The 17,848-nt window shown below is 42.4% G+C and overlaps 1 protein-coding gene across 4 annotated transcripts in view; it reads left to right on the top strand.

The window, feature by feature from the left end:
* Positions 1–17,848, top strand: part of LOC146202886 (torsin-1A-interacting protein 2-like) — a 32,449-nt gene that overhangs the window by 1,095 nt on the left and 13,506 nt on the right. Inside the window, exons 2-4 of one of the 4 annotated variants that reach the window (XM_084588436.1) lie at positions 10,533–10,618; positions 14,885–15,081; positions 17,400–17,512. In XM_084588436.1, the coding sequence (XP_084444562.1) occupies positions 14,896–15,081; positions 17,400–17,512 (299 nt within the window). In that variant the 5' untranslated portion in view covers positions 10,533–10,618; positions 14,885–14,895. Of the gene's footprint in view, positions 1–10,532; positions 10,619–14,884; positions 15,082–17,399; positions 17,513–17,848 lie in introns of those variants that run through there. The other 3 variants (XM_084588435.1, XM_084588437.1, XM_084588438.1) reach the window with 3 other exon arrangements.

Raw genomic sequence — 17,848 nt, 5'->3', positions numbered from 1 at the left:
AAATTATTTTGCAAAAATTGCAGTTACAAAAAACAAAATTGAATTTTCTGCTACTCACCTTTGCCGTATAATTAGTTTCAGTGGCTTCATCATCAGAGAGGTTTGAATAAGAGGCATCTTCATTCATTGTCGAGGTGAGATGAAGGTCAATAGGTGAACTTCGAGCGTTGCTATGACTCATTCCATGCTTCTGGAGGTTTACAAAAACATGTTTACATTCAAATTCTAAAAGGGTTAAATGGGCTGCTGAGAAAGCGTAGCAGTCAAAGCCACATTTTGGTGAACTTGAATAGCGATGTGCAGAAATATACATGCATGTAAATACCCGTATTTATTCACAAAATAAAATATACTTATGAATATAAATACATGATTGGCATTTGCAACATTTCTTACTGCATTGCGCTGCCTCAGAAAAAAAGGAAAATTGACTGCACTCACTCAGCGCAACCAGAGAACTTTGTGACTTCCATCTCATTTTCGGCAAGAAATTTGTATTTTGAACAAGATGTAGCACTACTTGCCTGTCAAACAAGGATTTCAAACGTAATTAGCATTGATGTGGTGCAGAAAGTAGTGCTCTATAACTGAAAAATAAAATAGGGAAAGTCACATGCAAAATCAGATGCCATGCCGCAAATGGTTATGCCAGTCAGACTGTCAAATGACTCGGTGCATGCATAGTGTGTATCTGTGTCGTGTTTAGGTCACTATACTCTCATTAGCACACATGTAAGCCAGACTAGTCCATTTTACTGAAAGTTTGAGTTATGGTTTATGGAGTTTAATGTCCCAAAGCGTTTCTGGCTATATAGGATGCCATAGCGGAGGGTTGCGAAAATTTTGACACCTGGGGTTCTTTAGCATGCACTGACTTTGTATAGGTCATGGGTGCCTTGCTTTTTTCCTCCATCAGAAAGCAGCCGCAACAACCAAGATTCGACCATGCGTCCTTGGGTTCAGTGGTTGAGCACTGTAACTATTGAGTCACCGCAGTGAGAGAAATTTTGCTGAAAGCGTTGGAATAGCCGGTTGCACTAACTAGTCATAGGAAGTGGAACAAACAGCAGTGTATTGTGTAGGCTACACAGACATTGTCGCCCCCTCCTAACCTCACTGAATTTGCTGGCAGTTGGTGGGAATTGCAGCTGTGCTTTGCTTTTCTGGGGGTAAACTTCTAACTCGCACCTTGCAAAATGGAACAGGTGTGCGCATATTGGTAGAGCATACTTGAAAAAGAAATTATAGTGTGTAAGAGAAGACAGGATGAAAGGGAAGGTGCAGACAAGTACTAACTTTCCACTGCCATTATATTGCATGGTCAGGAGCATATATATACAGATCCAGTGAGTGCAAAATAAAGAAAATGAAAAAAAAAAAAAAAAAAAAGTTATCAGCACACAGAACCTATGCCAGTACTTTTGACGTAGGCTTGTATATGAATAGAGCTGTAAAGGTAGAGAGTACTCTTACAGAACCCCACCACAGGGGTGCAGTGGTTAGGGCACTCGACTGCTGTACCCAAGGGTGCGAGATGGAATCCTGGACGTGGTGGCTGCTCTTCATTGGAGGTGAAAAACAAGGTGCCCGTGTGCAGTGCGATGTCAGTGCACATTAAAGAACACTAGATGATTGAAATTTACGGAGCCCTCCACTACAGCATCGCATTGCCTGAGTCACTTTGGGACGTTAAACCCTATGAACCAAACCAAACCAGTACCTTTACAGCAGTTTAACATGCGACATGGTGACAATTTGTCTGATTTTCTCTTGTTGATAAAAGGCATTGCTCTTCTCATAGTCCAGAAAGGAGACTATAACTTATCATTAAACAGCAATACATGAATAGGTTTGCTATGGTATGTGGGGTTCAATATCCTTTTTCATATTTTTATTGTGAATTTAGTTATGAGTGGTTCTGCAACCATGTGTATTTAATGCAACAGATATCAGGTGTCCAGCATGGGGTCACAAACTGCTTAGATTTAATTGCAAGCCATACACAAGGATGACGTACACGAGCAGTGTGATGCAAAAAGAAAGTATAGCACATGGCAGTGTCAGTGCATGTAAGATTCAAGAGTGGCTTGCATTAGTATTGCACATTGGATCATCAATACAAGTACATTGTATCTTCAAATAGTTCTTAATAATAATTTGTCATTGAGCATTTCCTTACCTTCTAGCTTCCCCCATGTTTCCTCTATGATAGTTCAAGAAGCCCATCCTGCCATCCAGGCTTATTAATGAAGCACGCTACTGCTAAGCAGTGATTAATGTCATAGAAACAGTCATTCCAGCAGACGTACTTGCCTGCATCTGACTTTTGTGGCATTGTAATGAGCTGTAAGTATCTAGCACAAATTTATAACTTATCATTAAACAGCAATACATGAATAGGTTTGCTATGGTATGTGGGGTTCAATATCCTTTTTCATATTTTTATTGTGAATTTAGTTATGAGTGGTTCTGCAACCATGTGTATTTAATGCAACAGATATCAGGTGTCCAGCATGGGGTCACAAACTGCTTAGATTTAATTGCAAGCCATACACAAGGATGACGTACACGAGCAGTGTGATGCAAAAAGAAAGTATAGCACATGGCAGTGTCAGTGCATGTAAGATTCAAGAGTGGCTTGCATTAGTATTGCACATTGGATCATCAATACAAGTACATTGTATCTTCAAATAGTTCTTAATAATAATTTGTCATTGAGCATTTCCTTACCTTCTAGCTTCCCCCATGTTTCCTCTATGATAGTTCAAGAAGCCCATCCTGCCATCCAGGCTTATTAATGAAGCACGCTACTGCTAAGCAGTGATTAATGTCATAGAAACAGTCATTCCAGCAGACGTACTTGCCTGCATCTGACTTTTGTGGCATTGTAATGAGCTGTAAGTAGCTAGCACAAATTTATGGCGTGATGTAAAACTGCGGGGTGGCATCGGGTAAAAATCACACTGGTCAGTTCATTGAGGCTACAGATATAAGCTTGCTCGTAAACAAGCATAAATAAAATGGTCTATTTACTGACACAAAATTCAGTGCCTTGTGCAAGCTAATCTTGTTGCAGTAGGTACTTCGCCATTAAGTCCTTGCCATCGCCTTCTTGCATGCTTTGTACTCGGCCTTTATTAAAGAGTGGCCTATTTGCAGTTGAAAACAATTGAAAGGACATTCAGTGGTCTTAAAACCATTAAAAATGGTCGCTATTACCTTACACAGTGGCTGTGCTTAATTAATGATTAAGCCTATCAGCAGCACTGGCCACCTCTAAATCATTTGGTATTCGCATTGGTGGCACTGAATGCTGCGTTTCAATAGCACCACCTGGGACGTGCAGGCTGGCAATAGTGCTAAAAGAATCAGTGCTAAAAGATTGTAGCATGACCGACCATTGCCGTAGATCGTGAACCGGAGTTTTGGTAGGAAGTGGTGGTGCACGTTCATCTGTTGGAAAGAAGGTCACTATCAGGTTAGGGTGTGTGTGTTCATCAGCTGTAAGAGAGTTTATTTGGGTGCATCTGGTTCTGCTGTTTTGTGGGATTAGTTTTAGGGCATTCTCTTTTGGGTGAAAGTTCCTCGCTAAGATATGTTTTTTCCGCCATTGCACCTGGGTTATAAAGAAAACAGATATAAAGGAGATGCATGCAAGCACCATAGCTGGGCTTTGAAGGGAAAGGAAATAAATGACGAAGCATGAACAAAAGCCATAGAATAGTTCCAGCACTCAGTGAAAGAACGCCAACCAAATCCATTACCCTCTTAATGATTGACTTAGCAGGGAGCCACGAGGTGTGATGGGTAGTGTCCTGCTCTTCAAAGCGGCCATTACTGGGCAGCTTTGAATGAGACCCTCTTTTGACCATGCTGCTCGTTCTCCAAGTGTAGCTTGTTTTGTTAACAGGATTAATAATTATATTTTTAGTTCAGCCTTGAGCTGCTGAATGTCTGAAAATGTAAGAGTATTAATAATAATATTTTTAGTTCAGCCTTGAGCTGCTGAATGTCTGAAAATGTAAGAGTACACGCAGCTAGGTGTTGGACAGGAGCTTTGAGAAAGGAAGAGGGGATTGGTTGCTATAAGAGAAGGAATTTGAAACCTCTTCAGAACAGTAGCTATTGCCTTGCTATCTTCAATCTCTGTGCATTGGCTTTTGCAATTATTCAGATGCACTGATAGCGGCCAACCTGTTGAACCTGGTATAGACGAAGAATAAATGTGATTGAAATGTAGTCTCAGCAGCTAGTTAGTGCTCATCATACACACTACCGGGCATGCATTTGCCACTAATATTTTGTTCAATCTAAGGTCTGTCAGCATGACCCATGTGACCACAGAAAGTAGAAAGAGTGGTCACCAGCACTTGCACCTTTTTGGAATGCAGCTGCTATCATATTTTATAGGCACATTCATTAGCATGCTTGTCTGGAGCACTGGAGCAGCATACTGCAGAATGAAGAAAGTTTAATCTAGGCTAGGTACAGTGCTGCTACATACATACATTGCAATATTAGGGCAAATCCCTTTTTCATGCACTTTCTCTGTGCGACAGAGTCTTTGAGTGCTGAAGACAAGCTGTTGACTGAACTGTTGTACGCTTTATCACGGGGTTAGGACCACTGAGAAAACAGTTGAGGCCTTTCATATACCTTGCAGCCCTGGCTAGGCGTAACCCTTTCTTCTGTCAAGTTAATGGAGCAGGAAGTCAATTTTTTATCCAAACTGAGCATTGTAGAAATTGTTCTTTTTTTTTTTTTTTGTCTTAATTATGTCTTAAGTATTGCTCGTATTTTATAAGCCACTTTTTGTTTTAGAGGAAGCATGCTGCCAAAGTTTTAGGTGATTATCAATTATAATTGGGGGTTGAACATGTTTTTTTTTTTTTTTTTTGAAAATTTCATGCATTTTTCTGTGCTTATTTCAGAACACTTTTTTTTTACACCAGATGAATTACTGACATTTTCGGTTACTTATTATGGCAATCCTGCGTGGTTAAGAGTCTGTTTCGGTGTTTTTATTAGCATACCAGTAATTAACATGCAAATGGTAGTGCATGTGACTTTGCTTGTATAAGAACTTAAATATTGTCCTTAAAAAAGAGCAATGCAGATTAAACGAGCTAGCCAGTAGAGAAATGCATAAGTGGAAAATTGCTTCTAAAAAGTGGGATGACATGTCGTTATTGGATTGTCACACTGGGTTGAGTGAGAGGGCCTAGCATCACAGGGACTACTTGTTGATGGCAGTGATGGAACTGCTGCTGAATCGTCGCAATAGCAACAACAAACTTTTCCATGATGCCCATGAAAAGTTTTGTCAGTACCCTACATGCAGTTGATAAACTGACTTAATTGACTAAGTTCTCTAAGCAGATGATTATAGTGAATTAAGAGTGTTGGCTAGCAGGCAGCGAGAAAGTGGTACTTCCTTGTATTTACAGGCAAGCTAGTAGAGCAATAGCTATGCTGCTTATTTAGCTGTACCATTGTTGCATTATACCCCGTGACTTCCCTATTTAATTTTCAACTTCTAGTGTAATTTATACTGAGTGGCTAGCTAGTAATGCTCTATGTGCCAAGAATACAGACCTTTTTCGGTTAAAACCAAAATTTGATGAGAATTTGGCATATGTACTTTTATTGGGTTAAACCACGGCCGGTCTCGAGGAAGAGCGCGCGCTCTTTCCTATGGCCTTCTCAATTGCCGCGGAAGCAATGGGAACGTTCCTCCTTGAGTTACTCTCTCTACCGCAGCAAGGGTCGCAACCTGCTCACCATTCATTCTGCGCATGCTACAGCGGCGACGGGTGGGTTTCATTTGGTTTTGCGCTGCCATCCACTGGTTTTGAATTGCGCGCAGGACCGAAATGAAAGAAGACATAACGTAGTTGCTTTATCTGTACGTCGCCAGTGTATTCCACATGTGAATGAAGTCTTTATAATTAAATCTGCCCATTAGGACCATCAAGAAGATGAAGCATTCTTAAGTATGGCAAGCATATGACAGGTACTGCTGTTTTAACAGCGTTAAGGGCCCCATGTCGCAGAAAAGTCGGTGTCGGCGGCGGCAGCCGCCGCCGTCCCGCATCGTCCGGCGTTGGCCGTGAGCGAAAAATCCCAGAAGCATTAATAAATAAAAACGAGTAGGAAAAATCACCGACCTGAGGAATCGAACGTGGGCCTCTGGGGTGCAAAACGAGCACGCTAACCACTCCACCACGCCAGCTAGATGGTTTGAAATGGACATAGGCGCGTTTATTGATTGCGGTGTTGTCTCAGAAATGTCCCTTAGAGAAGTTTGCTGTGGCGTATAATAATAATTATGAGCATGTAAATTACAGAATTACAGAACACGCAGTTAAGCGAGCGGCAAATTACTTTTCCGCTGTGTTTCCTCTTCACTTGGCGTGCATATAGCGCCATCGTGCGTGTTGCGCACGGAATAAGATAGACAAGGCATAGCCTCCGAGATCTTCATCACGCCGGCTCGTTGCCGACGAACTGCGATTGCAACTTGAGGCCCGCGCGTTTCGGCAAGGTGGCCGGCAGCGCTTCTATGTTCAGGAAGGATTAATAAATAAAAATGAGTATAGCAAGTTGCTGTATGTGGGAATTCGAAACAGAGCCTCCCTTCTCAGTGCACGCCTCAGCCGCATTGTAAGCGAAGGAATGCTTAGAATCACCTTTCAGAACAAGCAATTACCAAACAGTCATGCTTTGGACAAGTTAACGAGTATTGTATCATGTGAACTACGTCTTTGTGTCACTCAAAAGCGCGACAAGCAAATGAGTAGACAGTGCGAACGGAGTGCGATAACGCTATCGCGTTCCATTCTTAAAGACGAAGCTTAAGCGTCCTCCAAATTATTAAATGTAGAAGATGGTGTGTTTACCCATTGTTTGCAAATGACTATACTGGACTGACAAGTACTATAAGTAAGCTTATTAATGCAATGTTGCCATGTGGCGTGTCTGCCAGTTTTAATGTCCCAAAGTAGTTCAGGCTATGAGAGGCGTCGTATTGGCGGTCCTGGAAATTTTGATCACCTGGTTTTTTTTAATTAATGTGCACACTGCACTGCATAGTATATGGCCGGGGTCTTGAGAGTACCGCTTTCATTGAGACATAGCCGCTGCAGCTGAGATTAATTCCGGGATAAATGAACACTCAGACTTTTCAAGCTCGCGCTCCTAGATACATATTGCCCTGTAAAAACATTTAAGACAGCTACTGTCACAAAATTTTGGTTTTCATTACATTGAGGAAAATCACAGTTTTATATTCTATAATATGCATGCTGGCAGTTGCTGTCAAAGTTGGCCTAATTTTAGCGAACACCAAAATTTTGCATTATTTTGCAAGTTGCATAGCGCAGCTCAAAAATAGCTCTTTTGAATAACATCAAGAAATAGCTATTAATAATTCAAGGAATAAAGTTCCCCTGAGATTGGCACACTTCTCTTATTTAGAACTAGAAATGGAAAATAAGGCGGCCTCTCCCGTGGTGAACCTTAGGTTTTATGTTCGATAATATCCGTTATGCCCATTTGGAGATGCTATTGAAACATCAAATGCTCTCCAGCATGGTTATGTTCTTCGCGTAAAGACTCTCGCCACAGGCAAACTGCTTTCGAAACACTGTATAATTATAGTGACAGTTGTGACGACGCCAGAAGCATCCCCAACCCTGACCCTCCTGCCACATATTGTACTTAGGTGAAATAATAGACACAGCTTTAAAGGAAAGTTCACTTTTTTTAAAGGAGAATGATTTTCTCCTTCCTTAAGTGTCCTTTAAAAAGGAGTGCGTTTTGAAGTTCTCGCTTCTACGGAGTAAATATTTGTGCCCGATGTCTTGATCAAAAGTTGTTGCATCAATCGCGAGTCTACATGCTCTTTCAGCCGAGTGATGTGCTCTGAAAGTAATGCATATGCAACTTAAAAACTGGCTAAATTTGCGGCTGTCCAATGCACTGCCAGCATATCCAATGGCTCATGTGACAACCATGCAGTCACACTTAGGGGGAGCGCCTGCACGCGGAATTTATTTCTATTTTATACTTCATAGATCGCAAATATTAGATGCTGATTATGAGGCCTTTTTGTGAACTATAAGGATTGAACTGTGATGACTTGCTGGTTGCAATTTATGAGAGTGGAGGAGGGAGCAAGCACGTGCTTTCCATACACATGAACGGTGGTAGCAGGCGTGGAGTGGTGAGGAGGTGGTGCCCCCACCGAGGTGTAGCAGAAGGTGGAAACAGACCCCATTGCAAAGGCCGAAGAAGCACTCTCCCCCTTGGGACTGGCTGTGGTTAGACCAAAAATTGTGATCACTAATTATAAGGGCAATTGATGTTTGGTGGCACTGTGGCACTGTGTTTTTTTTTTTTGGGGGGGGGGGGGGGTGAATTTAATTTGCCTCATATGTAGACGCACAGTTCGTACAATGAAATTGAACATGTTTATTTTATTTTATTAACATCACTTATTTCAACAGTTGAATACTGAAGGCTTTTCTGGACTCGTCTTTTACATACAAATTAAAAAATATTTTTATTGTGCAGGTTGGTAATTTTCCTACCTGGGACACAGTTTCCCCTTTAATCACAACATCCTTTAAAGGGACACTGCAGCACTTTTTGCAAAAATTGGGCTTTCAGCAGAAACCCACAGTTTTTCATGCTGCGAACTCGAACATCAGATTGAAATTAGGCAGAAGAAAGCAGAAATAGCCTTTTTTCAGCAGAAATACGCAGCCCGCGCAACAGGGCTCACCGTGGGTCGCGCCGTCGCCTGTGATTGGCCAAGACGTCGCATGACGACATTTTGAGGACCGGGAAGCTGCGCTGTGTGCTGATCGCAGCTCTCTGCGGCTTTGTGAGTGCCTTTATGGCATGTCATTTCCACACGAATGACTATCGGGATTTTCACCGCATGTATCCGTACCAGATGCGCCCAAAAACAATTCAGCACTTACGTTGTGGGGAGCGTAGGTTTGGCATGAAAACTTGCTTTGGTTAGAGTAAGGCATTTTGAAAGTAGTGTGTGTCATTATTAGCAGAAACTACATGGCCCTCAGCAAAACCTCGGCGCGCATATTCCTGGGAAGGAAGGGCAGCGAACAATGCCCTAGCCGACTACCTCCGTCTCGGGCCTCCCACCCCGCCCAAAAGGTCATTGTTGTGAAAAATGGACCCAAGGTTTGGTGCACCAAATCCTGCTTTGAGTGCCAGTCGTCGTACTCTAGGGGAAGGAAGAATTTTATAGAAAGGGTGAAGCAGTACACTGCTGCCACCAGACAAATGAACAATAAGCGAAGCGCGATTGCTGAGCTCTGCAATGCATGCGAGGCATTGATGGAGCCATTGTGCTGGAGACCAAGTCAAATGTGCCAGAATGCTGCTTGAGTCATAAGACATTTAGCCGACGTAGAGTACCCTTTCCCTTTTATCCTCCTTTCGCAATACACATTTGGTGAATTGACGGCTGACGTATGTTGAAAGCCAAGCTGCAGCTCCTCCGCACCCATACCTTCATGAGAAAACTATGTTCCGAAATGTGTTTTCTTACAAGAGCCTCATCGTTTTCATTTCCAACTTAATTTGCATCCCCAAACAAGACAGGATTATGTAAAATGATGAGGCAGCAACGGGTGCAAAATCGCAAGGCCACATATGAACAACTTCGGTGATCGCTTGCTTGGACGCATCGAAGCATACCTCGCTCTGTGCTCTCCTTACGTGAAAGTGCCTATACTCAGCTGAGCGGTACACTCCTTATCTTTTAATAATGCTCCCGTAAGGGTTCCACGAACATATCAGGCATGTGCCGTGCTGGAAAGGATCTCGCAAAGCCTTCACAACCTAGCTGTGACACAGCAGTGGGCTCTTTTTAATCATCTGCTAGTTTGCAAAAATCATCAGCGCATGCTGTTTGAGTTGTCCATGTTTTTCACAGAAGCTGTTGCGCGGAGCTTTTTGCGGAAAAAAGAGAGACACACGAATACAACCATGCGCCGATGCTGTCTGCCCGTCCCATCGCGAGATTGCTCTCAGTGAACGGATCGCAATCAATGCTTGACGCAACGGTTCACATAAAAATGAGACCTGAATAGTCAGAAAGTAATGGAACTACGAAGTACAAGCCTTACCTCCCTTTTCTTTCTTTAATAGCCGTGGTTCTAGGAAATGGTGACTGTCTCGACTCATTTGTGCAAGGAAATAAAAGGAACCGCATCATGGTTCAGCCATGCCTTTTTGTCAAAGCCCTATAGACATTGCATGAGGAAGAAACAGCATGTAGTTACAGTCACGAAAATGCTTCGAGTAGAATGTTTCCTTTGGTCGGCTTGAATTTATCTCTCTTCTCAGCAACGCCGCATTGAGCCGCGAGCTTCTAACACGATGGAAGATTACATTGTCGCGTCCACAGCTGTTCATGCATCCAAACACATGCAAAGTTGTGTTGTATCAGGTGCACAACACTAAGCTGATGTGTTTTGTATGTCCGCAACGCACATAAGACGAGGAACAGAGCACGCCGAAAGCCCCCTCCGTTGGCTCTGAATGCCTCTTGGCTCCTCCCAGTGACGTCACGACGGACAGAGAAGTGAGGTTTTTCTCTCTGCTTTCCTCCTCTGTAGCAGTCGCGCTGGGCACAGGAAATTTTAATTGCGTGCTTTCAGTCGGCGATTACTCAGGTGTTGTATGCATAATAAAAAAAAAAATAACTTCACAGATATGATAAAAAATAATCTACTTCAAAAATCTATAGTTTTGGCACATTTGAAAACCGCTGCAGTGCCCCTTTAAGGCAGTGTGAGACTACCTAAACTTTGCAGAATTATGTGCAGGCTAATGTGCTATAACCCTGTAAATTTTCTTCAGGGAAGCAGTTAAATTTTCCACCTTTTACCTCTGGGTCCCCTGTTAAAGGTCATAGTGGTTTTGTCTTGCTTCTTTTAATAAGTGGCTTTGTTAAGGCAAAAGCCTTTAATGCCTCATCGTTGTCGACAGAGGGTTGTCAGCAGAGGTGTCACGCTTTCAAGAGCGAGAGTTAAAAATAAATTAATAAACCTTGTCTCCATCAGGAATCGAACCTCCATCCCTTGGATCCCCAGCGCAGCAACTGCACCAAGCCCCGGATCGTGAAACACACTTCATAATTCTCCTTCTCTAGGATGATAGAATGATTGCACGAGTGACAGATACTGTGATACAGTGCCTTGCCTTTACTGTAAATGAAGTATAAACTCTGGTGAACTTTGAAGCGTTCAATGAAATTACTGCTAGCCGGTGGCCTTAATTTGCCTGACTTGCAATGGCAAGACGGAGCTTGTGAGTATGCAGCTGGTGGAAGCTTAAACTTGGAAATGAAAAGTATTGTAGATTCATTCGGATTAACGCAGTATGTGACTGAACCTACTCGTGGAACTAATATATTGGACCTATTTTTATGTAACTCGCCAAATATGGTAAAGCTTGTGAATGCCATTCCGGGAATAAGTGACCACCATGCTGTAGTCGCAAGTATTAAAACCAAAAGTAGCAAACAAACAAAACACGTGACCAGGAAAGTGTACCTATATGATAAAGGGGATTATTCCAGCATGTCAAGGAAGCTTCTTGATTATTGCCGGTCTTTGAATGCCTCGCTGATTATTGTGTCGTTCATAAATTATGGATTAATTTTAAAGAAAAACTGAAGGAACTTAGTGATGCCTACATTTCCAGTGTCGAACATACCGGACTTAAACCGCATATGAAACCATGGATGACTACGCGTGTCTTAAAAGTAGTTAGGAAATGAAGGCGCATATTTAAATTATCAGAAAACTAAAAGCATTCGTCACTTTGAAAATTTGCGTGCTGCAACCTCTGAGTGCAAACGAAATATAAAGGATGCAAAGGGATGCTACTTTGAAAAACTTGGCAGCGAAATGAAATAGAATGCTAAGGCTTCCTGAAAGTACATGAAAGTATACGGAGCAGATCCAACGGGAATCAGCGAAATAGTTTTTAATAATGAGGCGTTATTAAATGATACTGAAAAGTCTACTTGCTTGAATAACTACTTCCGGTCGGTATACTTACCAAAACACAGCTGCAGTTCTTTACATCAAATAAGTGCTGTTCAGGCTATGAAATCAGTAGCGTAGCGCTATCTGTGAATGGAATCAGAGCACTAACAAAATTAACGATAATAAGGCAAGTGGACCTGATGGCATTTCTCCTCGAATTATAAAACATTGCGCTGAACATATTTCTCTTTATCTCTATGTAACCTACAACAAGTCGCTATCTTGCGGTGCCCTTCCAGACGACTGGAAAATTGCTCACATTGTTCCCATTCATAAAGAGGGGGATAAAAAAAGAAGTCGCTAACTATAGGACTATTTCACTTACATCCATACTGTGCAAACTAATAGAACACATTTTATATAAAGAGATAACACACTTATCGGCAAACAACTTACTGGCTTCAGAACAGCATGGGTTCCGTAAGGGCTTATCTTGCACGACACAACTTATTGAATTTTATCATGACCTTGTATTTAATCTTGCCAAGGGTGGCCAAATAGATTGCATTTTCCTGGATTTTCACAAGGCGTTTGATACTGTTTCGCACCCATTGCTTTTAAGAAAACTTGCTGCACTAAATATTAATCCTACAATACTTGCCTGAATTGAAAGTTATGTATCTTCCCGCCTACAGTGCGTGGTATTAAATGAAATGAAATCTAGTTTTGTAGATATAACATCAGGTGTCCCACAGGGCTCAGTTTTAGGACCACTCTTGTTCTTAATATATATAAATGACATTTGTTCCGGAATTAATTCTAGTATACGGTTGTTTGCCGATGATTGTGTTTTATATAGACAAATTGGAAATCAAGACGACGTTGCCCGGTTACAAAGTGACTTATGTGTTCTTGAATGGTGTTCCAATTGAAAATGAAGTTAAACACTAAAAAATGTGTTCATGTTACGTTTGCATTTAAAAAATAAAGTTACCCTCAGAGTATAGCATCAACGGTATTGTAGTGGCACAAAAAGTGGCGCGTAAATATTTAGGTGTGACACTTACAGCCGACTGTTCATGGAATACACATGTGGATACCGTAGTTACAAAAGCCGCCAGCACCTTAAGCTTTATACAGCGAAATCTGAAACACGTGCCGTCTTGTTTGAAATCAATAGCCTACTAAACGTACATTCGACCACTGCTCGAATACGCTTGTGCCGTATGGGACCCTTGGCAAACAACACTGAGCAATAAAATTGAAAACATCCAAAATAGAGCAGCAAGGTTTGTCCTGTGTCGGGACTCGAGAACTGATAGCTGCACCGTCATGAAAAATGAATTAGGAGGGGAAACCCTCTCCTCTCGAAGAAGGAAATTACGTCTGAAACTTTTGTACCAAATATACCACAACAAAACAGGCATTCGAAAATAAATATACTTACATAAGTTACATTATGTCTCTGCTCGCACAGATCATTGTTTTAAAATTTTGGAATACCGTACCACAACTAACATGTATGCCAGTTCTTTTTTTGTTCGATCCATCGGGGAATGGAATCTGCTTTCAGGTCATCAAGTATGCTCCATAAATGAAGGTGTGTTTTTTTCCACTCTGTAACCCCCCTGCTGTAGCACCCTCGGGCTAAGCGGGGTAATCATTGAATAAAGAATAAAGAAAGGGGCATGCAATGTATCATTACGACAGGTCATGACGTCACCAGGCGATTCATGCATATACGAAGCTGACCCCGCCGGTCATCCGATCCAGGCTTCTGTGCGGTGCCTTTCATTTGCAGCTTCCTCGAATGCCACAAAGCAATCAGAAGCAGACCCGGATGTCTAGGAGGCATTAGTACAGCAGGCATTAGTGGTGTTTGAAATTGGTTTACAGGATAGAAAAGGCGCAGTATCTTTCAGTTCTCTGCGGACACATGTGCCACATCATAAAGGGAGGAAGGTAGGAGTGAAAGAAGAGAGGGAGATATAGAGGTGATGTAGTGGGGGACTATGACCCACCACACTATGATGGCTTTTGCCTCATCGCACTTTAGTGGTCCAAAGTGCCCTCTAGAATTTTTTGTTGGCGTCAGTGATTATTGGATCTGTTAGTAAAGTGGGTGACATATTTTTGAGCACCACTCGCTTATGTACTGCTGTAGCAGGAAAAAAACCACAATCAGACCTGAGACACGCCTCTTCGGTGCTAGTAAGGCCTGTGAAAGAGGTTGGATGGGAAGCACTAGTGCAGCACCTTTTCTAAACACTTCCTTCCGGCACTGTGTTAAAATACACGTTTTATATATTTCCCATTTCGTGGCTTCAATTAGGATGATTTGCATGTATGATGTCACATGGCCATCTATATTCGCTCTACTTTTACTGAACGAGAAAATTTTGAGCTTGCTGTTGGTCATTTCAGACAAGTAATGGACTAAATTATCATAGTAACCAGTTTAGCCAAACAGTGCTCTCATGATAGGATTTGTGTTATTGTTCATGATGTAATAGGTTAGCCTGTTGCTCCATCACCACTTGGTCGCAACTTCATTTCGGTTTCGATTTCTTGTTTTTTTTTTTTCTCTTTTTAGACACTTTTATTCAGTATATTGAAAAATCGTTTATTTGACGGGGGAGAGTGGACTCTATGAAACGTGATGAAAGTGTTTGAAAAACCCCCAGAATTGCTCTAAAGGTCGGGAATTTAGAATTTTTTTTATACTTTATTTTTATTTTTTTTTTTTTAGTAGACAGCCACAGTTGAGGCTTGTTTGCCAGAAAAATTAAGTGTCATATTAAAAAATGTGGTCAGCTGGCATGTGTTTCATATGTTTTCATTACCTTGTGTTTCAGCGAGGGAAGCAATGAGTGAGGAGGACAATACTCTCGCCGGCCTAGTGAGGCGAAGCATTCATGCGAACGGTGAAAAGACTTCCACTGATGACTCTATTACAAGCAGAGTGTGTGATGAATCGGAAGACGAGACTGACAGAGCTCAGCATATATCGTCTGACACAGTTAGTGTGGAGCCATCTCGCCATGAAAAACCTGTAAGTTTCTTCTACCCGGTGGGTTATACCTACTAGTGGAGTGCATGAGTGGAAGTGCTGCTTCATTTGCTTCGTTCTGCTTCGTTCTGCTCCAAACTGCTTGTCCTGCTCCATCCTGCTTCAAAACACAATATGATCCAAAACTGCTCCAAACCAGCTGCCTCGATGTTCTAGTCAAATTTAGCAGAACAAAGATCTTTGCCACGTAGTGGGCCATGAGTGATTTTGCCTATTTTACCAAAAATGTGGTCCAGTGCAATTCAATTGAGTGGCTGCGAGAAGCACAGCAGGGCGATGGCATACTGTGACTTGCATGTACACACTGTATGGGCTGCCATAGTCCAAACAATGACAGCACAATGGTGACAGAGTTATTCAGGGCTGGAACTGCTGCGCCAATTGGGCCAAAATGCGGCAAATCAGAAATCCTGCTACACGGTGCTACAAAATTGATTTTTTTGCCTACTTTTGCGCCACGCCTGTGCCAAAAGTTACTGAACAACTGCCGACAGCGAAACCGAACTGTCGTGAAACCAAAACTGACATCTGCTGCCAACACTGTGCAAGGCGGAAGAATATTTTTGCAGATCCTGGGCGGACAATCACATGACACAAAATTGACGTTTGTCTAGACTATGTCACTTCTGCGTCGATCTACTGGGAGGGAGTGAGAGGGGGCTGCAAGATATCTCTCAAGTCCAATGCGCGGGAAGGGTGAGAGGAGGAGCTGGCAGGCTGGTCGTTCGTTGAAGGGTCGAAGCACGTTTAAATGCGTGATGGCTTCGAGCTGCCCTGGGCACTCGCTTAGTTTGTGCGTGTGCGTGCGTGCATGCGCATGTGTGTGTATGCAAAGGATGTGCGAGCAGGCTGGCCAACGCAGACGGCACGGTTTCAAACGAGTGACGGTTTAACTGCCTTCGGCAAAGTATAGCTGGAGCAGTATGCACACTTGCTTCCTTTTTTTTTTTGTACTAGTGAGATATGGGCTGCGATGGCATGAGTAGCAGCGGAGGGAGTGCTAAGGATTTGACTGCTTCTGTGCGCGCGCACTGGACTCCATTGGCCGCTTTCGTACCTTAAGTTCAACGCCTTATGGGGAACATCTTGTATAATTTCACAGCTTAACTCATGCGCAGGTACTCAATATATTTGCTGCCCCGCATACGGTCAGTAAGTGCCCTTGAACGTTTTCATTAGCATACGCACAATCCCTGCAGTGAGCTGCGAAGAAGCAGACTCAAGACTCCGAGCCCCTACATCGCTTTGATTAACCAGCCACCCTGCCAAACCACCGGAAGAAAAAGAATGTAAGCAAAGATTGCGAATAACGCACGGAATCGGTGCTCACTCTACACCCCACGCATCCCGCCTTTTGACTGAGCAGTACCAACAGCGCACCTCTCTCGAGGAGAAAAAAAAAAAAATCTTCAACCAGGACCTGCAAAAATATTCTTCCCTCTTTCCCTCCAATTAACACGGGTCTTGAAGAAAAAAGGCGCTTCGACGTTACCCTGATGTACAGGATAAGGATACCCAGAAAAGTGGTCAGAATCAGGAAAAGGTAGAGGAAGAGATCAGGTTGGCCAGGAATATGAGCACCAATGCTGAGCTGCTTTTCTCAAAAGGCGTGAAGTCTAAAAGTTTTGCAGACGTCAAAAGTGGACGAGCCCTTCTGAAGAATGGACAGGAAAGGCTCGTAGCGGCACTGTCCAAGCTGGATTCATCAAGGCAAGAGAAGAAATAGTGCCTTAACGTTGCAGTTTTAAGAAGCATCAGTTCTGAATTTCTACAGAGTTTTTATATTAAGACAGCTAGCTACCTTCTTTCCAAGGCCCCAGTGGTTATAGTGTAGTTGCATATCTCCTTATGCCTTCCCTCTGAATGAAACCGGCTTTGTTTTTAGCAAAACCTCCTGTTTGCTTGATTTGGGGCTTTTTAAAGAAAGAACAGCACTTCAGACTGCATTTGATTTTGAAGCTTTCTTTTGGATGGCTATTGGTCGTTATAAACATCTGAGCAATTGTGTCCCAGAATTAGCCTCCTTTATTTAAACATCTTGAGATTTGAAATTTTGCTACAAAACATTCTTTTTTTTTTTTTTTTTTCTGTTACAAAAGCTCAAATATTTGCTACAAAATGCCATTTTTCCTGCTACAAAACTTGAAATTTCTGCCACATACTGCGATTTCTTCTGCTACAAAAGCTGCTATAAGAAGCCACTTGCCAGTTCCACCACTGAGTTATTATGCATCTTACTAATACACGTAAAATTTTTGTAAAGTAGAAAAGCGTTGAGCGTAATAAATGTTTGTTCACAGGTCGATTTGAAACAATCCGCAAGCAGTTGGAGGAAATTAGCTGTGAAAAATATGTTGCGAGTCCTGGACATACCACCTTCCCCCAACCGTTTGAATTACCGGTTATCAGAGAGGTGAGATCAGGGAGCTAAGCAGTCACCTTGGGTTACCTTGAGCCATTAAAAAGCTTTGTCTGGCAACAAAGAACTGACCAAGTAGTTCTATTGGTTATGCTGTGAAAACAAGGTTGCACTTCACCATTGAGCCTCCTTATTAGTAACGTGGCAAGCCTGTCTCAAAACCAATTACTAAGAATGTTATCAAGAGTGCTGGAAAGCCTACCCTGTCATTAACATGTTCAAATTAAGGAACCCCCTGCATTACTGAAGCGAAAACATGAGGCAGAAGGCCATAATGAACTTTCAGGAGGAAAAGGTACCCTTGAGTGTCTGCTATCCATCCTAAATGCA

Source organism: Amblyomma maculatum, chromosome 1, assembly GCF_055883805.1.
Source record: "Amblyomma maculatum isolate TAMU_Amacu chromosome 1, ASM5588380v1, whole genome shotgun sequence".
Classification (NCBI taxonomy): domain Eukaryota; kingdom Metazoa; phylum Arthropoda; class Arachnida; order Ixodida; family Ixodidae; genus Amblyomma; species Amblyomma maculatum.
Note: the sequence above shows the minus strand (reverse complement) of the source record. Positions and strands in the feature narration are given on the sequence as shown.